At 35.6% G+C, this 21,261-nt stretch overlaps 2 protein-coding genes across 3 annotated transcripts; one reads left to right on the forward strand and one right to left on the reverse strand.

The window, feature by feature from the left end:
• The first annotated feature begins 91 nt into the window (after positions 1-91).
• LOC117338158 (PSME3-interacting protein-like) lies at positions 92-13,194 on the forward strand. 2 transcript variants are annotated; one of them, XM_033899382.1, is made up of 7 exons: positions 92-228; positions 3,988-4,144; positions 6,330-6,428; positions 7,496-7,617; positions 8,554-8,687; positions 10,945-10,994; positions 12,924-13,194. In XM_033899382.1, the coding sequence occupies exons 2-7, from the start codon at positions 4,009-4,011 to the stop codon at positions 13,109-13,111; spliced, it is 729 nt and encodes a 242-aa protein (XP_033755273.1). In that variant the 5' UTR covers positions 92-228; positions 3,988-4,008; the 3' UTR covers positions 13,112-13,194. The 2 variants fall into 2 exon arrangements, with proteins under 2 accessions (XP_033755273.1, XP_033755274.1); XM_033899383.1 differs by having other exon boundaries at positions 115-244.
• Positions 13,195-13,454: 260 nt separating this feature from the next.
• LOC117338159 (NADH dehydrogenase [ubiquinone] 1 beta subcomplex subunit 9-like) lies at positions 13,455-21,096 on the reverse strand. The gene is made up of 4 exons (XM_033899384.1): positions 20,928-21,096; positions 18,105-18,244; positions 14,854-14,909; positions 13,455-13,855 (listed from the first exon to the last, which is right to left on the reverse strand). The coding sequence occupies exons 1-4, from the start codon at positions 21,023-21,025 to the stop codon at positions 13,724-13,726; spliced, it is 426 nt and encodes a 141-aa protein (XP_033755275.1). The 5' UTR covers positions 21,026-21,096; the 3' UTR covers positions 13,455-13,723.
• Positions 21,097-21,261: the final 165 nt, after the last annotated feature.

Raw genomic sequence — 21,261 nt, forward strand, 5'->3', positions numbered from 1 at the left:
AATCAAACATTTAGGGGACGAAATAAACAATTTCATAAATACGCATGCGTATTGAAATTAAAACTTACTCTAAATCACATTTGCGTTTTAATCAGACACAGATTACATGGGAACAATTAAGCATACGAAAGCCGTCGAGTGAAAAATAGCAAGCACCTGCAGCGAGAAGAAAACAGAGATCAGCTGGTGGTCTTACGTGTTTGCAGTAATTGGATTTATTGAAAAAAGGTATATTTTTTATTCGGTAACAATACACTTTTTTCTGCCTTTAATTTATATTTACAATGCGCTTTGGAAAGTCCTTTTATTCATATATACCCTGCTGCATATAGTATACACTACTCCCAGCTGAGGGTCCCATAACCGATAATAATATATAAATTATTAATGCAGCAAGCTGTTCATTGCCTTATTGTTAAACCGTTAATCAGTTGAATATAATCGATAATAAAGCAGTGCAAAATTTCGGGGTTCTGAGTAACATATATAATTATCATTAATGGGGTAACAAGAATGACAAGAATTGGGAAATTGATAAGGAAAAGGACAATTCTAAAAACAGACCAAGACCGATTCTTGCTGCATTTAATTCAGTAGAAGATAAAAAGAACTTCCTCAACAACATCAAAGAACTTCAGAATGATGGAAGGTATAAGGAGATTTCTATAAGCAATGACCTTACCAAACAGGAAAGGCAGAAGGAATCAGAACTTAGAGATGAAGCCAAAAGGAAAAATAGTCAAGGATCGGGGGAATACACGTATCGAGTAAGAGGTCCCCCTTGGGACATGAAAGTAAGAAGATTCAGAAAACAGGAATAAATCAGAAGGATAATGTCACCAAATTGCAAAATTCTCAACATTATTTATAATTAGCTGTATTTACACAAACGTAGATTGTCTTTCAAACAAATTAGACAAGTTAAAATCAAGGATAAACTTAATTGCTAGACAACACACATATCATGGGGATTACAGAAATATATCCAAAGAATTTTGGGTTTTGCCAAACAAAGCTGAATTAAGAATTGAAGGATACCATGCAACCTTTTCATAAATGAGAACTCGGGAGATCGACAGAGAGGAGTCAGGCTGCACATAAAGTCAGAACATCATGGAGTAGAAGTAGACATGGGAAGCACATTTAAGGAAAGTATTTGGGTTAAGATAAAACTCTCAAGAAATAATTGTCTATTGGTCGGATGCATATACAGGAGTCCAAATTCAGATTCATAGGAAAACACAAAGGAATTACTGAAACTGTTAGATAAGGTATCGTCAAAGAAGGAATATAGCCACTTATTAATCATGGGCGATTTTAATTTGCCGAAAATAGACTGGAATTCATGGTCACCTGGTAATGACAAACAAAGCGAAAGTTTTGTAGAATGTTTAAGGGACAATTATCTTTGCCAACATACAACAGATTTTACAAGAATGAGAAAAGGAAGCGAGCCAAGTATTTAGATTTAATATTAACAAATGAAGATGAAATGATCACAGAAATTAAGTACGACAGCCCAGTAGGAAGTAATGACCACTTGGTTTTGATCTTCAAATTTCATTGTAATAAAACTCCTTCTGCGAATAAAACCCATCGTCTGAATTACAACAAGGGCGACTTCGAAAGCATGAGAAATGATGTCGACGTCCCTATAAACTGGAATGGAATACTCAATGGCAGCATAGATGAAATGTATAAAACTTTTACAGGGATTATTGAAGCAAGTGCAAACAAATATATACCAAAGAGAAAGTCTAAATGCCACCCAGTATCTGGAAAACTTAATCCACCCCTGAATAAAGACACTTTGAAATTAATAAACAAAAAGCATAGGACATAGCAAAGATACATGGAAACAAAAAGTGAGAGTGAGGGCGGGGAGCTAGATGTTATATACATGGATTTCATGAAGGCATTTTTGATAAAGTGCCACACTAACGTTTATTGAGGAAATTGTCAGGATATGGTGTTAGCCCTCAGGTTGTTAATTGGATAAAAAACTTCTTAAGAAATAGGTGCCAGCGAGTAATAGTCAACGGAGAATCCTCTAAATCGTACCCGGTAATGAGTGGTATCCCCCAGGGAAGTGTATTGGGCCCAATATTATTTGTTGTATATATCAACGATCTACCAGTGTCCCAATCGCCGCTCTTTGCTGATGATACCAAATTATACAGACAAATAATTATACGCAATAGCGAGGATGTTAAAATACTCCAGAATGATCTTTCGTGTATCTGGACGAACTCATGTTCAAAATGCTATTTAAAGCTCTAGTTAGACCCCACCTTGAGTATGCTGCAAGTGTTTGGAACCCATCAAAAGTAAAAGATATAGAACTCATTGAAAATGTGCAGAGAAGGGCAACAAAACTGATCCCTGGATTTAAAAATATCTCGTACCCGGAACGGCTACAACGGTTAAATCTCCCAACGCTACAGCACCGTAGGACCAGAGGAGATATGATTGACGTTTTTAAGATAGTAAATAACATATACGATAGTAGAATAACAAAAAACTTTTTCCAAATGGACAAGATGAGTAGAACCAGAGGTCACGATAAGAAAATATTCAAAAAACGATGTCGTCTTGATGGAAGGAAACATTTTTTCAGTAACCGAGTTATTAATTTATGGAATAGCTTGCCACAAATTGTTGTCAATGCTGATTCTGTCATAAAATTTGAAATAATGTTAGATGATCATTGGAAAAATAACCGTTTTTATTCATGAATGTACAGGAACTAATATAAAGCCATTAATTACATAGGAAATATTTATATTATACTATGTACATGTATTGATATTGATATGGATATAGAGGCTACAAGCCTGCATCCGTTATTTATGCTAATAAATGCTAATAAATATAACATCACAACACTATAAATTAAGATTTCATAATTCTAAAACCTTATAAAAATCGAGCTTATCGATGTATAATTTTATACATCGATAACCCCAATTTTATACATCGATAACCCCGATTTTGTTTTGTAAGGTTTTAAAATGTATATGAATACTTAATTTATAGTGTTGTGGTTGTTTACTGAGGTTACTCAGAATCCCCAAAACCGAGCACCAGTGGGTTATGTTACTGAAAGAAAAATCTAAAAAAAATAATGATAATAGATAAATTGTAGAGCATACAAAATCATTGCAGGACACTCACCTTATAATTACACTCATTTGATTTCACCATAACTTTGCCGGCACATAGTTTGAAAATTTGCATGTTATTACATTAGGGGTTCATCTGTACTTTTACAGTTCAAAAATCATTTAACGAATTGCAGGGTGGGCAAAACCTGACATGTCACTTAATAGCTACAGGCACACCTGCCAAATCTAGGTATAGGCAGATATGTTGTTGGGCATGCGCAATGGTCAATACAGTATGTACTTTACAATTGGTTAAAACTATTTATAGGTACATATTGTCATTAGGTATGCGTAGGTTTGGTCATAGGGGCCGCGGTGGCCGAGTGGTTAAGGTGTACCGACACTTTATCACTAGCCCTCCACCTCTGGGTTGCGAGTTCGAAACCTACGTGGGGCAGTTACCAGGTACTGACCGTAGGCCGTCGGTTTTTCTCCGGGTACTCTGGCTTTCCTCCACCTCCAAAACCTGGCACGTCCTTAAATGACCCTGGCTGTTAATAGGAGACGTTAAACAAAAAACAAACCAAACCAAGGTTTGGTCTTTGAGTAAGTTTCATATAGTGTAAATATGCAGTTCAATTTGTAAGAAAAAAGATTACAGTTTTTACAATGTAAATGCATAAAATTATTTTCATCATACACCATTACAAAATCTGCAGGAATTACCCATAGAGGCTCCCAAGCCTACCTGAATAGCTTGTTGATGACGTGCAATCATAATAAATCAAATACAGACACTGTTATTGGACCTTTTATTATTTTTTTCTTGTATATTATAATCATATAATATATACTGTGCTTAATCCATGTATCATGCTTTCAGAGAATACAGAACATAGAGAAGATGAGCAGGGGAGGAGGATCAAAAGATGTCCCCGGAATGTCAATGATGTCATTTGTTTCCCAGGATGAAATTGACAGCACCAGGAAAAAACGACAAGAGGAATGGGAAAAAACAAGGACAGAAGATCAACCTCTGGGTAAACATAAACAAAATGTCCATCAAATGATAATTATGATATTAACAGCAATATTTTGAACAATGTATGTCTAAAACATATATGTAACCATATCAAATTTAAAGTACCTACCTGATATATATATGATCTACAGCTATGAGGTTAGTTGATAGATTTTATGATAAAAAATATACCGCAGTTTGTCTCAAATAATTTTTTTGTGATGATGGGCTATTCAAATCGCTCAATGTCTGACCCATGGTCCAACGTCTGCTAGCGCTGTTCATCTGTCCCTGAACAATCCTTCTTATATTTATGTTGCTATTTCTTGACAATTACTGTAGGAATATTTCTCTAACTTCATATATAGGTTCCTCTTGGTCCCTCATTGTTCCAATTCAATATTGAGTCTGATCAGTAAAGCAAAAAACAGACAGCCCTCATGGATTTTGACAGTTGAAGTTTGTAATCATAATATTAATTTCTTGTAAAGTACTGGAAGGATATTTCTCAAACTTCACATGTAAGTTCTCCTTCTTCCTAGTTGTGTCAATTCAATTTGATCAGGAAAACAAAGTGGCCGACAGACAGCCATCTTGGATTTTGTCAGTTGAGATTAAATGATACAATTCAGAAAGTTTGTCTTAGATCTTTCTTAGGTTTCATAAATAGACTCCCATGTTATCAAATGATTAAGTGGAAGAGGAAAAAGAAGAGAAAAGAGCAGTATTTCATAGAACTGATAAAGAACATTGATTGGTGCTGGATGGGCGCTAAGGTCAATCAAGGATCTCTTGTTATTTTATACAATAAATGTATATTAAATGTGCTAAAGACATTGTACATGTATATATAGTTAATGTGCCTGCAGTAATACAGTGGATGTATTGTGACTGATATTCACTGATATTTTGTATTAACTGATCATGTATATATGTAGCGGATGTAAATGTCAGATTAAAGACAACACCGCAGGGTTCATTGTAGAATTCTCACATTTATTGAAGACGATTTCAATAAATACTTAAATCATTCTGAAACATACAAAGATACAAAATATACAATCTCTACTCGACCATCACATACACGGAACTCACACTCACTAGACAAATTACATTTAACCCTTTCGCCCCTACAGACCATATTGGACTTCAAATAATGAATGAATGGCAGAGTCCACTAAAGTTTCTTAGGGTAGAAGGGGTTAATACAAGCGAAATGATATAATTTCACTTTACTTAATATTTATATATATATATGGATTTATCTTAAATCAGAACATCAAATATATATCATATATTCAGTAAAAATTAACAATACACTTACAACACGTATTGTGTATCAATGCTGATTTGCGCAAAGGCACACAATCCTAGTACGTCACAGTCTAGAATCGCCTTTTATATAAACTACAATAAAAGATAATACAGAATGTCATACATGATAACTCATACATATAAATATATATATATCACATCAAATACTTGATGATTGCTTTACTATAATTTAATATTATATGATTTTATTCCAACATAACAATCATGTCAGAATAGTATACACGTATACTTGTATATGATAAAACACATTATTCAATGGATCATTAAAACACTAATTCATCATTCGATCACTCATGATTGTCAACCACATCATTCGATCACTCATGATTGTCAACCACACGGGGGAAAACCAAATGAATTCAAATAAAACTAACTTACCCATGATGAACATATATAGCGGGCAAACCAAGACAAACCAGTAAACCACCATCTACCACGGCAAATTCAAAACTGCCCAAACACAAAGAAACATTTACTAAAACATAAGAAAACAACATCCAACCAATCAAACGCCTTCGTCAAAGTCCGTCAGAACTGTCACATGTCCAGTCTGTCGGTGACTACTATTTACGCACACACACACATATACATGTACATTACGAATACAAAGAAACGTGCACGCCGTTATAATACTCGTGCGCATGGAAAAGCGTTTTTCTAATCTAATGGAGTAATTCCATAAATGACAATCATTATAATAGCACATAATGATTAAAATAATAATATTTATAAACAAAACTGTTTATTACCAATACATACTATTAGGTATCATTGAATGTATGACCCTATTACATATATAGTTAATGTGCCTGTAATACAGCGGATGTATTGTGACTGATGTTCACTGATATTTTGTATTAACTTCCCAGAATGTCCGGAGGAAGTTGTGGATAACAGATCTCTGTTTGAGAAACTACAGGAACAGAAAATGAGACAAGAAGAGGAATATGAGGAAACACATAAGTTGAGTAAGTTTTCCCCCAATAAATCATTTTAGTTTCATTAATGCCATTCTGAACTTAAAGCATGTATTTGTTGTGTACTCTGTCCCTGTCCCAGACCTGTTAAAAAAACTTCTTATATGAACCATGAGGCCTGAAGTTATTATGCTCAAAGCTTCTAATTGCTGATCATGATCTGACTATAATATATCATTAGTTTTCTTCACCACAAACTGCTTAAACAGCTCACATCAGGTGAGTTGGTAGATAATATAGTACTGAAGACTCTTTCTTGTCTAAAGATCTTTACTGGTCGGTATCCCATAGGCGGAGGGAATCCTGTTTTGGTTACAGGATTTTAAAATATTCTAAAAATAAACTGGATGAAATACATTAAATAAAATCGACTAATTATACTTGACTCAGAGTTGTCCCTACTTAACTGATATCTCACTATATTATATATTATATGAATGATGGTAACATGTATATACTCATTGTTACTAAATGGAGAGAACTTACATAGGCTATGCCTGTTGTTCAATCCTTTTTCTTTCAGAATTATTTTCTCTGAGAAATAAAATTTGTTGAAATGAAATAAAGATTTGCAAATTAAACTCGGCAAGCTGTGTAAATCATATGAAATAATGTCACGGTGGTAAATTTTTAAGATTACTTCAAATAATCTGACAATAAAACCATGCTAAGTATGAATAGGTCTACTGTTGAGCTTATTATACTCAGGCAAAATTTCTTCACATGACATGAATTTCACATGAAAAATTTCACATGAATGTCATGTGAATATTTTTGATGTGAATTTCAAGTGAAAAAAAATCCACCTGAAATTCACATGAAAAAAATCATGTGAAATTTGTGTGAAAAAATTCACATGGAAAAAATTAATGTGAGTTTCATGTGAAAAAATTTCATGTGAAGGAATTTTGTCTGAGTAGCTAGGAAAGGTGGATAATTGGCATGTACACTTCAGGAGCGAACAACATCAAGATTACGTAACAGTGAAACCTACTGGTATTTCTATCATTGGATAATGGAACTCGGATTTGAAACTGATATGTTGCATTTTTTTGTAGAGAACAGCGTCAAGGGTTTAGATGAGGATGAGGCTGGATTTCTGGAGTATGTATCAAAGAATCAAATTGACATCTTAAAGGCAAGATACAAAGAAGAAAAAGACATCTTAAAAGAAATTGAAGTATCCTGTGAAATGTATAAATATTACTGTTTCTCCACATGCCGTCGTATTAAATTTAGAAAATTAGTGAAGTATATTGTATCATTCCTGATAGGTTACCCAACCTACTACTCACAGACAGACCCTTTTATATGTTTGTGTTTTAAAATCAAGAGAAAACTTTAAAATTTCATAAAAATATATACATAATACTTCCGATATTTATTGTAGCATTTTAGGCAGCTTAATTCATGAGATCTAATAAACCTCAGAAATACAGGTACATGTAATTTCAAAAACTAACAAAACATTATGTATATTTTTGCTGCTGACTGCTAATTTCTTTATACCTTCCAAAGTTGAGTTTAACAGATCATTGGACAAATTTGAAATGAAACATATTTTTAGCTTTAAAAGGGGGGAATGATTTGAGGAAAGGAAGTAATTTTTCTGTAGCAAATTATCTCCCCTTAGATTTTGTTTGGCCGTTTTCGTTTTTAGGGTCCAAACGGTTAGACCACTTGGACTGGTATTGTTCGTTTATGAAATAAAGATGGCCCTGGTGATTTTATATTGTTTTCAGACGAGCCTTGACAAAGACTACCAAGGCCTGTATTAACATTTGCAGGTCCGTCAAGATATATGTTTGAAATATTACATTTAAAACCTGACGAACCGGTTTGTCCACATTAACAAACAGGCCCCTGGTTGTATCCTGTGCAAAGTGTGTTACCCTGTTGAAAATGTTGCTTATTTACTTTTTGTGATAGCTCTGTCGGCAGATCATCAGACTACAACAGTTAGATCCACAGTGTTTTGTTTGGTCCCTGCTGGAGTGGTTTGTGTTTCTCAGATTTTGATATTCCCTCTAGTCTCTTAGTTGTTAATGAAGTCCTTGAGTAAATGTTACGGCACATCTATATATATTATCTGTGTATTAGCCTTGACCTTGATCAGGATGCATCAGTTACCAAGGTAACAGAAGGGAAGATGTCCGACGATAGAAAAATTTCAGCCAAACCTCAGATTGGTGCTGCACAAAACAAAAAATCTCAGATGTCACTTTTAGCTGGAGCCGTCAAACGGAAGGGGTATGTAGATCATTTTCTTAGAAAAAATATATATCTCGACTCTTAAAAGCTGTGACATATATTGGCGATTTATATATGCATTACCGCTACCCGGGTATAGTAATATATCTTGTTTTATTGTATATTTGTACTTCACATCATGTGAAATATACTATAGAAGTTTGATGGTTTGTACAACAGGGACTTCCTTTCGCAAAGCTCAAAAATATATATACTATTTTATACTTGTGTATGGACCATGGATAGGAAAATTTGAGGCAAATCCCTGTGGTTTGTTCAGTAGATCATGAAGCAGTCGTAAGTCTAAGTTTGGATTTAAGATGTCAACCCTGAAACCTCCAATGAGGGAGCTCTTCATTCCACATCCAAAATGAATTGAAGGAGGAAGTGCCTAAACAAACTTTTTTGTGGCATGTAGGGAATGTTCCACTGGAACTTAAAGGGACATCACGGTAAACCAATTTTTATTTTGTATTTTTTCATATTATTGGGTATATCTTTAAAACAAATATCCTTATGAACAGTAACCATTCGAATTTGATGATATATGTACATAAAAAACATCAATTATTAATTATAAAAAGGTTATCACAATTCGTTGATCAATAGTCTGAATATGCAAATTTTGTGACATATACGATAACACGCTTGCGCACAACACACTAAAAAACCTGAAAACAAAAATGGCTTCCAATGTGAATCGACTGCGGTTGAAAACGATAACAGCTTCCGCAATGAAGAGAATAATGGGAAAATGGATCAAACATAATCCTAGAATTAAACTGGGGAAGCAGTACAATACAGTTCAAACATGAAAACAGCAGTAATACGGACGCTGCTCGTATTCTGCTTGATTGCTGGATAGTAGGTCATGACAATCTCGGTAATACACAAACTCGGTAATAGTTACATAAACTCAGTAATATTTATACAGTCTGTACCAGAACATCGCTACTGTCACTATACTACATTTTGTATATGTACAGTGTTTACACTTATTTACACATAAATTTGTGTGCCGGAATATATACAGAACGTGTTATTTAACATTTAAACCACTGTATAATATCGTTATCCCAGATGGAATATTTCGCCTTGTAAACTATCGAGTGTTTGTGTTGCCGCGATTTCAAAACAGTCACGTGATGATTTAAAAATAATTTCCGCGCTAAATTTAGAGGGGGATTCCCAACTAAATCAAGTGGCAAGCTGGACATAGGGATTGACTGTAAACATTTCGACAGCACAGAAACATAACTGGATAGGAACAAAACGCGTATATTCAATGAAAATTACAACGTTTTTACCGTGATGTCCCTTTAATATATTGATGTTAATTACCTCAGGTTATTACTAAGTGTATTTTGATATTCAAATTTGACAACAATGATTAATTTTAAAGAATAATGATCAAAAAATAAAAACAAATATTTGACTTAATATTTTTATAAAGAAGAGCTGTACCTAATGAATCATTAATGATATAATCACTTAAAATCTGCAGTCAATATGCGAAAGTGCAGTAAAACCCCAGTTACTTGAAGCCGCATTTCTTGAATACTGTGCCCCTATTCATCGAACCGTTCTCTTGGTCCTGACCGCATCCTTGGTACATGTATATTATTTTTAGATTAATTTTGGATTACCGCTATTTGTTGAATACCCTGTATTCCTCAAACTATTATCCATCCCCCTTCCTTCCTATTCATAGTATTCAATTAAATCCGTCGAACAGGTACCACACCCGACCATTTCTACACACATGACTGTGGTCGCCTCAAGGTACCATGGTCGATTGTACACGTGTGTTTGTACAGGTATCGAGTCAGGACAGCAGATAAATTGCCACAATAGTGAATACATTTTTATTTAAGTTTAGTCTCAGCTAAGGATATGCTTAGCACATTTCATGATCCACTTAAGTTTGCGGTCTTAGCTAAGTAAAATCTTAAAACTTAAATGCATATTTGTTCTTAGATTTAAGACTGATTTTGTGGCCAGATGTTTTTATAGTGTGGATATTTGTAAATTTTTAGTTGAACCACAATTATTAGTGAGGATTACCAATACTTTAAACTTTGAAGTTTCATTGATTTTTCTATAAAATACCATGTTAATAAACCAGAACATGTGGTTCTTTGATTTGTGTAAGGAGAGTAAGTTTTGTTGATGACTGGGTTCAGAAATATTCCACTGTAAAATGTATTCAATAGAATGGTGTGTATACTGTATCTTAAAGATTTGAACTCTTTTTTAGGTCCGACTCTGTTGACGATGGCAAGAAGAGGAAACTATCTCCTGATGATGGTAATTTTTTAATAATCTCAATTTTTAGCTCGCCTGGTCCGAAGGACCGGTGTGAACTTATGCCATGGTATAGTGTCTTCTTCCTATGTCCGTCAACTTTACACTACTACATGTAATAGTCATGAACCACTGAACTGATTTCAGCCTTGATGTGGAGTATCCTTTGGTGAAAAAGCACCAATTTTGTATAAACTAGTCTTGCCCCCTCAGGGACTGGAGGGGTGGCGCCCAATAGTCCCCTATTGGGCGCCACTATATATAATTATTACTTTAAAATCTTTTTCTTTTGTAGGAATAAAAGGATTTGGTCCATGTATATGTTCTGAGGGACGTGGGCCAAACAGAGGAAATATGCACCAAATCGGTTAAAATATCTTTATGAATGAAAGAATTCATTCAAGATCACAGGGGTCAAATAGGCTGAAATCAGCTAAACAACTTCTTCTCAATTACCAAAATGCCCAGAGACCTGATATTAAGTCTGCAACCTGCTTGGTTGAAGGGCTACAAAGTCTGTTCAAATTAGTGATGTTGACCTTCATTTAAGATCACAGGAGTCAAATACTGTGAGACGAAAATGTTTTAAATGGCTTAATTCTTCTCAAAAACTAAAACTTATGAAAAACATTTGGTGCATGATTTTTTGGGTACATTCCCCCCCAAGTATGTCGTCTATCGCACACAGATGGGCAAAAACCTGTAGTATACATGCTGCTCTCAGAATGCTCATACAATAGAGGCTTGTGGTTTGCGAAAATGTTGCAAAAAAGCATGTTGTAACATATTAACACAGTTGAGCAGCTCTTTTGAAAATGTCAATGATAATCATAAAAGCCCATTGAATAACGGATACCCATATTAGTAAATTTATGTTTGTATAGGTCGAGCTCAATCCTTCTAGAAGGACATTGCATGTTTCTACACTCCAAATTAGCTAGATTGAATTTGTTCAATGTCAAAATTGTCGAGTCGAGCATCAGGTTTCTCCAATTGACCATTAGGATTGCTTTGGCCATTGAAATATCATGGAGGTCGATATCTCTGTTGGAAGTCTCATCTTGTGAAGATGCTTCATCACTAATCCTCTTATGTGCTGTCGCCTGAGTGAAATCTGTCCCTGGTAGTTTTGGGAGTGTTATAGACGCTAAATTAGAAAGGCGATCACTGACTGATATTGATACCCCCACTCACGCCAAGCGGCTGACGAAGATGTGTTTTAACGACAAGAATGACTTCTTTCAAGAAGTACATTAGTCTTTGGCAAACGTCTTTGAGAAACAGGAAGTGGGATATAGCCTCAATGTCACTAGAACCCAAATGTTGTTCCAAACAAAAATAACTCTCTTATAAGGTGACTGAACTAAAATAAATTTTACTAGGCGGTCAGTATTAGCAGCTTCATGTGCACTGCAAGCTTCTCCAATGGAATCAACTTCAATTTTTCACAAGAACACAACGCTTGTCACCAGATTTAAACAATACTCCTAATGTTGCATGCTCCTCACACAAAGGAAATATAATCCAGTTTTCAACTAATTTCTGGTCATATGACATGGCTTGTAAGGTCCTATGTTTAGGCATCAAACTTTAACAAAAGGCCCAATGGGCCTGTATTTCGCACCTACTTCCAATGCGACATTTCAAGTTGTTCTTGATCATTTAAGCAGATACTATTATAGTTGATCTTTACCATAATATTTTCATTGAAATGAATTTTTTTAGCTATTTATTCGAAAATACTACTGGCCGGATACCAAGTATCTGTGTCTCTTGGCCATGGAGAAATTGCTGTCTAAAGATTTTAGAATATTTGACAAGAACATTGGTTAGAATCAACTTAAATTACTGTAACGTTAGAATCAACTTAAATTACTGTAATGTTATAATTAGAATCAACTTATATTAATGTAACAACCTCTGTTATTGCAGACCCTGCGACAGATTCACCAGCCCCTGTGTTGAACGGTGGATGTGATACTGCTAGAATTATTGGTATTCTCCCAGGACTTGGTGCATACAATAACGATTCAAGTGACTCTTGCTCATCAAGTGATGACTCTGAAATTGACCTCAGACTTACAGCACAGAAGAAATATGTGGTGGTGGAAAATGAATGATTGTATATAGTATTTCATATCACGACGGACGAGTTTGGCAAACTGAAAAATGTATTGTAATAAACAATAATGATTGTATTATTTTTGATTTTCATATTTTGTTGATATTAACAGTCGATATTTTCTTAAAAGCCTATATCCAAGACATTTGGGAAAGATTCGTATTAAAAACCAAAGGCTTTTTGGAAAATGATGAAATAGACTTTGAAAGAAATCCCTTGTTTTTAAGAACTAGACTTGATCAGATATTATGTATACACGAATACATATATATGGCATGAACCAAACAATAAATTATATCATCTACCTGTTCTGGTTTGAAAAGTTTAAAACAAAGAAAGGATTTCATTGTTCTCAATTGTTTATTTGAAAGCACAATTGCAAACACCAGGTGACAATATCAATGTAAACACTAAACATGAATTAAATTATTTATCTTGTTGATACAACATATTTGTTTACCGGATCTGGTGCGGATAAATTTATCTTTCCATTTCCAAAGCCTCTGCAAGCTTTGCTTTCAATCTTACTTAAAAATATATGCGTCTCCAGTTCACACTCACTTTATGAATTCTTAGATCTACTATCAAACTGATACTCAAAAACCAATCATTAATTTGATTTGGCCTCAGTATTGCCATAGGTTTTCTCCCACCACAAAATATGGTCACGTTTGGCTAACTCTCGCTTGGCAAAGTACTTTGGGTAAGCAGCCTTTTCCAATGGATGATATGCATCAAATACCTGTAAAAAAGGAAAAAATATTTAGAAATACATGTGTATAACAAGATTTGTCAGACAACAACATAGCTGACCAAGTAGGTTAAAATTCAGAATTGGGTTTTTAAAAAGTAGGTCAAAGGTTAACGTCAAGGTCAGCAAGTTCACAAATGTACCAACAGAATTAAAAGGTGTTGTGACAATTAAGGTACACACGCTTCAAATATGAAGGCCCTATCTTGTTCTGTTAACATACTGTGGGTAAGGTTAAAGTTTTTTAAAAGTAGGTCAAAGGTCACATTCAACTTAAAGGTCAGCAGGTCCGCAAATGTAGTACCAATGGAAAGGTCTTGTCACAAGGAACATGTGTGAAGTACCTAAGCTGTACTTATACATGTATCCTCATTAATATTGACACAACACTGCTTTATAGAAAATTTAATCTAGCTGTCAAGGGACCCTGCTGATGCCGCTACAAAAATAGCAGGAGACATAAAACACTGTGGAATTGAATGGCTCTCTTTTGGATAAAGTTTCACAGCAATCTTTAAAGGTTGCCCTACCAACATTGGATACAATTTAAATTTCAGTACAGGGTATCCAGGTAAAGAAACAAAACAACTTGCACTGTTGGTGCACTTAAAATTAATTTTTTTCATGTTTCAATTCCTACTTTCAAACTGGAACATCAATATTATTAGTCCACTACTGGTGAAACCGGGGGTACTATATAGGTTTCCTCCCTGTCTGTCTGTCTGTCTGTTTGTCTGTCTGTCAGTGTCAGTCTGTCCACTCAGTTTTCTGCACTTTTCTCAGCCATGCTTAAAGGTATATCGGTGAAAGTTGGTATGAAACTTCAGTATGAGTATAGCTACAGATCAAGTTCATGTTTCAGGGTTTTTGTTTTCTCTATGCATCACCAGCATAACTAAAGTATGATCATTCCATTTCAAACCCACTGTTACTTACCATATCTGGGCTAACATCATTGAAGTATGATAATTCCATTCAAACCCACTTACCATATCTGGGCTAACGTCATATCTTCCATGGGCAATACCTCTTGGACAATGTTCAACTGTAAAGAAGAAATATATATATATAATTTACATATACATACAGGTATCCAATATTGCAGATGACAATATATGGGTTAATAAAATTTGAATGTTATAGTGCTATCTTCTGATTGTTTGTTTAGGTTTTACAGCCCATCGACAGCTATGGTCATTTAGGGAAATAGTGCATGTAATTCACCTTTGATAACTTCCTAAAAATTCCAAAAATTGATCAAGTGTGACATTTAACCCTTTCAACTTGGATGAAGTCAAAGAATTACCATCCATTTCCTTCACGAATCTGATATTTTTTCATAACATTCACAACCCCACTATGGCCTACGCTTGTACCAAATTGGTTGAGAAGGTGAACAGCATTCAGGGATTGACACTGACTTAAGCACCTTGACAGACCGCCGGCTGCTAGGTTTTGGAATGAGGCAGCCCGGGCTGCCAAAGGTGATGATCCTCTTGGGGGATTAGGGGGCATTGTCCTTACCTCAACACAGAGGAAAAAATTAAATATTCTAGATGCAGTTTCCTGCATTCTAGTTCATTCTGAGCATAAAAAGATTAGATCTTATACCAAAGGGTTTCATACAAAAAGTTTTGAAAACAAGAGGCCCAGAGGGCCTGTATCGCTCACCTGGTTTCATGAAATATGAAACAAGAATGTTCCTTCAGTATATTTGTCGCTGGTATTGCTAAGTCAATATATATCATAAGCATTTTATATGGGTACATGTACATTGGTTTTATTTTATACTAAAAATGCCAAAAAGTGCATTAATCCATAAAATGAAATTGACTTTTGGCGCGACCCCATAGGGATGCTACCACACAAATGTGAGTGATATCCATTGCTTAGTTTCAGAGAAGATCTTGTTTAGACTAATTGACCCCTTTTGACCCTGCCCTCTGCCCTTGGGGGAGGGGGGTTCAGCTCCTTCCGTTATACAATTTTGAATCCCTACCCCTATAGGATGCTACCAGTAAAACCATTGCTAAGTTTCAGAGAATAATTTGTTTAAATCAATTTAGCCGAATTGGCCCTTTTTGGCCCCACCCATCAGCCCCCTGGCAGCCTTGGTCAACCCCAACATTTGTACAATTTTGAATCCCAACCCCATAACCATGCTACCATACAAATGTGAGTAATATCCATTGCTTAGTTTCAGAGAAGAAGTTGTTTAAACAAATTGACCAATTTTGGCCCCACCCCTCAGGCCCCTTGGGGTTTAGCCCCACCATTTGTACAATTTTGAATCCCCACCCCATAGGGATGCTACCAGGCAAATATGAGCGATATCCATTACTTAGTTTCAGAGCAGAAGTCGTTAATATCAATTCTGCAAAACTGACCCCTTTTGGCCCCGCCCCTCAGCCCCCAGGGGGTTGGCCCCGTCATTTGTACAATTTTTAATCCCCACCCCATAGTGATGCTACCAGGCAAATATGAGCGACAGGTATTGCTCAGTTTCAGAGAAGAAGTCGTTTATAACAATAAAGCCCAATTGACCACATTTGGCCCCGCCCCTCAAGCCCCTGGGGGAACAGCCCCATCATTTGTACAATTTTGAATCCCCACCCCATAGTGATGATACCAGGCAAATATGAGCGATATCCATTGCTCGGTTTCAGAGAAGAAGTCGTTTATATCAAAATAGCCAAATTGACCCCTTTTGGCCCCGCCCCTCAGGCCCTTGGGGGCCAGCCCCATCATTTGTACAATTTTGAATCCTCACCCCATAGTGATGCTACCAGGCAAATATGAGCGATATCCATTGCTTGGTTTCAGAGAAGAAGTCGTTTATATCAATATAGCTAAATTGACCACATTTGGCCCCGCCCCTCAGGCCCCTGGGGGGCCAGCCCCATCATTTGTACAATTTTGAATCCTCACCCCATAGTGATGCTACCAGGCAAATATGAGCGATATCCATTCCTCGGTTTCAGAAAAGAAGTCGTTTATATCAATATAGACCAATTGACCCCTTTTGGCCCCGCCCCTCAGGCCCCTGGGGGGCCAGCCCCATCATTTGTACAATTTTGAATCCTCACCCCATAGTGATGCTACCAGGCAAATATGAGCGACAGGCATTGCTCGGTTTCAGAGAAGAAGTCGTTTATATCAATATAGCCCAATTGACCCCTTTTGGCCCCGCCCCTCAGGCCCCTGGGGGCCAGCCCCATTATATGTACAATTTTGAATCCTCACTCCATAGTGATGCTACCAGGCAAATATGAGCGATATCCGTTGCTCGGTTTCAGAGAAGAAGTCGTTTATATCAATATAGCAAAATTGACCCCTTTTGGCCCCGCCCCTCAGGCCCCTGGGGGGCCAGCCCCATCATTTGTACAATTTTGAGTCCCCTTCCCATAGGGATGCTTCTGACCAAATTTGATCAAATTCTGATCAGCGTTTAGGAAGAAGAAGTCAATTGTTGACGGACGGACGACGGACGACAGACGCCACGGTATGGCATAAGCTCACCTTGGTCCTTCGGACCAGGTGAGCTAATGAAATTATTGAAGTAAATGAAGAAAACTTTAGCTGGACATTATACAATTGACTGAAAATGTTGACTGGACATTCTGGCTACTGTTAGTGTCGATCCCTGGGACATTAGATTTGACTATATCTTATATGAATGTACCATACAGCTGGAGACCTAGCTGTTGCATATCATGTTCTCACAAGCAATTACACTGGGGTAAAGTTACTTGTCTATGGAGAGTATAAATACAACCATGACAGCCAAGGACTATCTATGATCTTCACTTCCTGAGAAAAGCACAAATGCCATATATGGTATGGGTAAGCCACAGGGACCTGAGAATTGATACAGTCTACATGAAAAAATTGGATTTTCCCTAGCCTGTATAGCACATTTTACACGGGGGTTATATTAGAATTTGGTAAAAATGACACCCCCAGTGTTCACTATAATTCCAAGGGTGGTAAGTACTCTGTGATAAAAAATCAACCCCGCTACATTTCTCGATGAAAAAAAAAAAATAAAAAAATATGTTGAGCGCATAAATTATATTCTACAAGGGTGTGTCTTCCAAATACATGTAGATTGTAACAAATTCTCAGGTCCCTGTGTAGGTGTAACAAATTCTCAGGTCCCTGTGTAGGTAACCACAGTACTTAAGCTTGGACCTTCAATCTAGAAACTTTTGCTACTGACTTTTGAATCCATTTAACTTACATTGCTTAGTTTTCGGTATTGTCAAAAATATCATTTTTTCAGTGTATGCCATCAGCTGATTAACTTTGTCCATGTCTCGTTCATTTCTGTATTTCTCAAACATCGCTCTTATCCTCACTGCACCGAATCTATAATCCAGTCTACAACAGAATAAAAACACAACAATATTAGTATAAAGACCAAAGTTAACTATACATATCTGGTGCACTGTATATAAATGTTACAGATGAGTTTTGTGGTGAAATTGGCCAGCAGTTTTCTTTTCTGTTCAGAATGAGATTCCTAAGTTTGGTAGGGATATCATTTGGGGAACAAAATATTTATATATCTAAAACACAAACAATGGCATAAAATGACGTTATATGTTGCATGATTAGTAAAAATGATGTTACTTGACATTTAAAAAAAATCTTGGCACTAATTTGGCTGCTACCATTTTGTTATATCTTTTTAAAAATAACACAAATAAAATTGTATGATACTTCTTTTTAATCTAATGTATATATGTCATATTTCCATAATAGATGTTTCATTGTTTTTATCATGTCGGAAAGTGTTTTTTTAAAGATATCACTTGATTGGTATATCACATTGGGGTATAAGCGTGACTATACAGGGTTCGAAATTAGTGGTAGCCCGTGGCTAGTGATGAATATTGTACAGGGTTAGCAAATGTTTATTTCTAGGTAGCACACCACAGTAAGACAGCCTGGACATGGGCAATTTTTTTGTTAAGCAAATAACTCCTGTATTATGATATGCATAAAAAATGAAAAAATAAATGTACACTATAATTGGTATATTCAGTATGAAGTAGTACATACAGGCTTCACATTTATTAAAACAAAAATCAATAAATTGGTTCCGGATTTTAAATATCCGGATTTTCCGAACGTGTGTTTACACAGGAAATTTAGTTTTGCCTACAGCGCAAAATGGCAGCCCACAGAAAAGGTAAGATAGCGGAAAAACTTAATTTACAACATATGTCCAAACAAGATTAATTCTGTCTTTGGGATAGAGATATTTAATTTTAAATAGGTTTCAGAAAAAAAATTGTGTAGAGAATTGTGCCATTTTGGGTCAAATATCATAATATTTTGCAATTTTTGAGAATTTTTTAAGCTGTTACCATGGTATTCACAGCTCTAAAAATCACAGAAAATATCAGTTTACTTATCCTTCAGAGCTCTATTAAAATTGCAAATGTTGTACAGATTTCAAATATATATACTTTATTAGAGGTTATATGTAAGGTTAACTGGCAATGTTTACATATCTAAAACATGTGCCATATTTTTCAGAATTTGGCATTTTTACTGTACACTGCTACCCTACTAGTTCGGTTGGTCTAGCAAAATTTTCAGGAGTATGAATTTTTCCTCCATGATCGCTAATTCAACATTGTTATTAACAAGGTTTAAAGAGTTCTGAAAATCCCGTATTGTTTTCAATTTGTTTCTCCAGTCCGTGATATAAATAGTACAGACTCCATACTATTTATATATATGCTCCAATTGGTCCTAGAGGGGTAAAATATAAAGCCTAAAAACTATAAGCAAAATTAGATTTTTACGTTGAAATATCACGGCTAGTACATAGTAAATTTCAAAATGTACTAGCCCTGTGGTCTACCTGGTCAAAAATATTAAATTCTACCCCTGCTATATATATCTTCACCAGAAAAATGACCATTGATGTACACTGAGTTGTGATGTGTATATGCAGTTGTAATCAAATTTACAGGTTCTTCAGTAATCTTATATATGTACACTAAACTGCTAAACAATAATACAATGTATAAGGAAGTTGAACAACTGAAGAACTGAAAAAAACTTAAGAATGAAAAGTTGACGACTGACGTACATTGCACCACAGCATAAGCTGACTTGGCCCTTTAAATATTGGCCAGGTGAGCTAAAAGAATGGTTTTACAAATAGAAGTGGCAGTGGATGTTTAAAAGCTGTTAAGGTTTACGGGTCTCGTACGGAAGAGAAGTTGTAATTGCCGCACAGGTAAATTTTGATTGACCATTTAAATTTAATGTCACTGTCCACAGGTGGCCACGGCTGGATGATGAAGACAAACCTTTGTATGACTCCGTTTAACAAACATTGAGAATTGGGAATCTGCTCTTTTAGAAAGTGTCAGATCGGTTGATTGTTCGGACTCAGTACACATGGTTTCATATTGCCAGTGTTTAATTGAATTATGTTATTCAAAGTTTGTATTATATGCATAAATAATTCACAATGACATCTTATCTATAATATATCTTTCATTCATTTTTTTATTTTTTGCATTCAACAACGATATAACAGCAGAATCTCTACAATCCGGAACTCTCTACAGACCGACTGTGTGGTCCCAAAGGTGTCCGGTTTAGACAGAGTCCGCTGTATATAATTGTTTGACTGTAGATTAATGGCAGATTTTGGCTTAATATCAAATAATCTCAATGGAGAATGGGGCTCATTAACAGTCCCAAAAAACTCTCAGAAAAGACCCCCCCTCCCTCAATAAAAGAAAAGAACGATATAGATATCTATATGAGTGTTAAAAATGCCAACCTTAAACTTAATTTGCCTATCGAAAAAATTAGATCAAAGAAGAGTTTGACGATTGTTTTGGCATAGTGTATTTTTATATGGATTATTACATATTCTTATTGATAGAACGTCAAACTCCAATTGACCAAGACATTCTGGTAATGTTAAATTCTCATGTCCCTGTGCTACAAGGTCAAAGTGTTCACATTTATCGTAAATGCGCGTGCATCTTTAGAAAATAGCGAATGGTGTAAACGTATTGTGTTAGCTTACCTGTAGTTTGTTGTAGTTTCATGTGCTCTTAAAGCCTGTTTGTAAAGCGTTTTCACTAACTGCCCATGGTTTATTGCTCGAGTTGTCATGTACGACATCTTGACCGAGTGGACATTTGCCGATTTATCTCCCTTATGCTAGATCTTTTATTGACGGTGTTGGGCTAATTTGTGTCCCCTTATAAGTAGTTCCTCGCTGATTTCGATAATAATATTAGTAAACTAAATGATACAGACGTTCATATCAATCTCCAAGTAATTATAAATTCCAATTACTACTGTCATAATATAAACTGAAAAATATATCATTTTTTTATAGCAGGTTTAAGGTGCAT

The sequence above is a fragment of the Pecten maximus genome, chromosome 11 (genome assembly GCF_902652985.1).
Source record: "Pecten maximus chromosome 11, xPecMax1.1, whole genome shotgun sequence".
Lineage (NCBI taxonomy): Eukaryota > Metazoa > Mollusca > Bivalvia > Pectinida > Pectinidae > Pecten > Pecten maximus.

What these genes read in the sequence shown, in the direction of transcription:
- LOC117338158 (XM_033899382.1), top strand. Translation starts at nt 4,009, where the DNA reads ATGAGCAGGGGAGGAGGATCAAAAGATGTCCCCGGAATGTCAATGATG. An exon ending in GACAGAAGATCAACCTCTGG is followed by an intron (nt 4,145 to 6,329) that starts GTAAACATAAAC and finishes TTAACTTCCCAG; the next exon opens with AATGTCCGGAGGAAGTTGTG. An exon ending in ACATCTTAAAAGAAATTGAA is followed by an intron (nt 7,618 to 8,553) that starts GTATCCTGTGAA and finishes GACCTTGATCAG; the next exon opens with GATGCATCAGTTACCAAGGT.
- LOC117338159 (XM_033899384.1), bottom strand. Translation starts at nt 21,025, where the DNA reads ATGTCGTACATGACAACTCGAGCAATAAACCATGGGCAGTTAGTGAAA. An exon ending in AATACCGAAAACTAAGCAAT is followed by an intron (nt 14,910 to 18,104) that starts GTAAGTTAAATG and finishes TCTTCTTTACAG; the next exon opens with TTGAACATTGTCCAAGAGGT. An exon ending in ATGACGTTAGCCCAGATATG is followed by an intron (nt 13,856 to 14,853) that starts GTAAGTGGGTTT and finishes CCTTTTTTACAG; the next exon opens with GTATTTGATGCATATCATCC.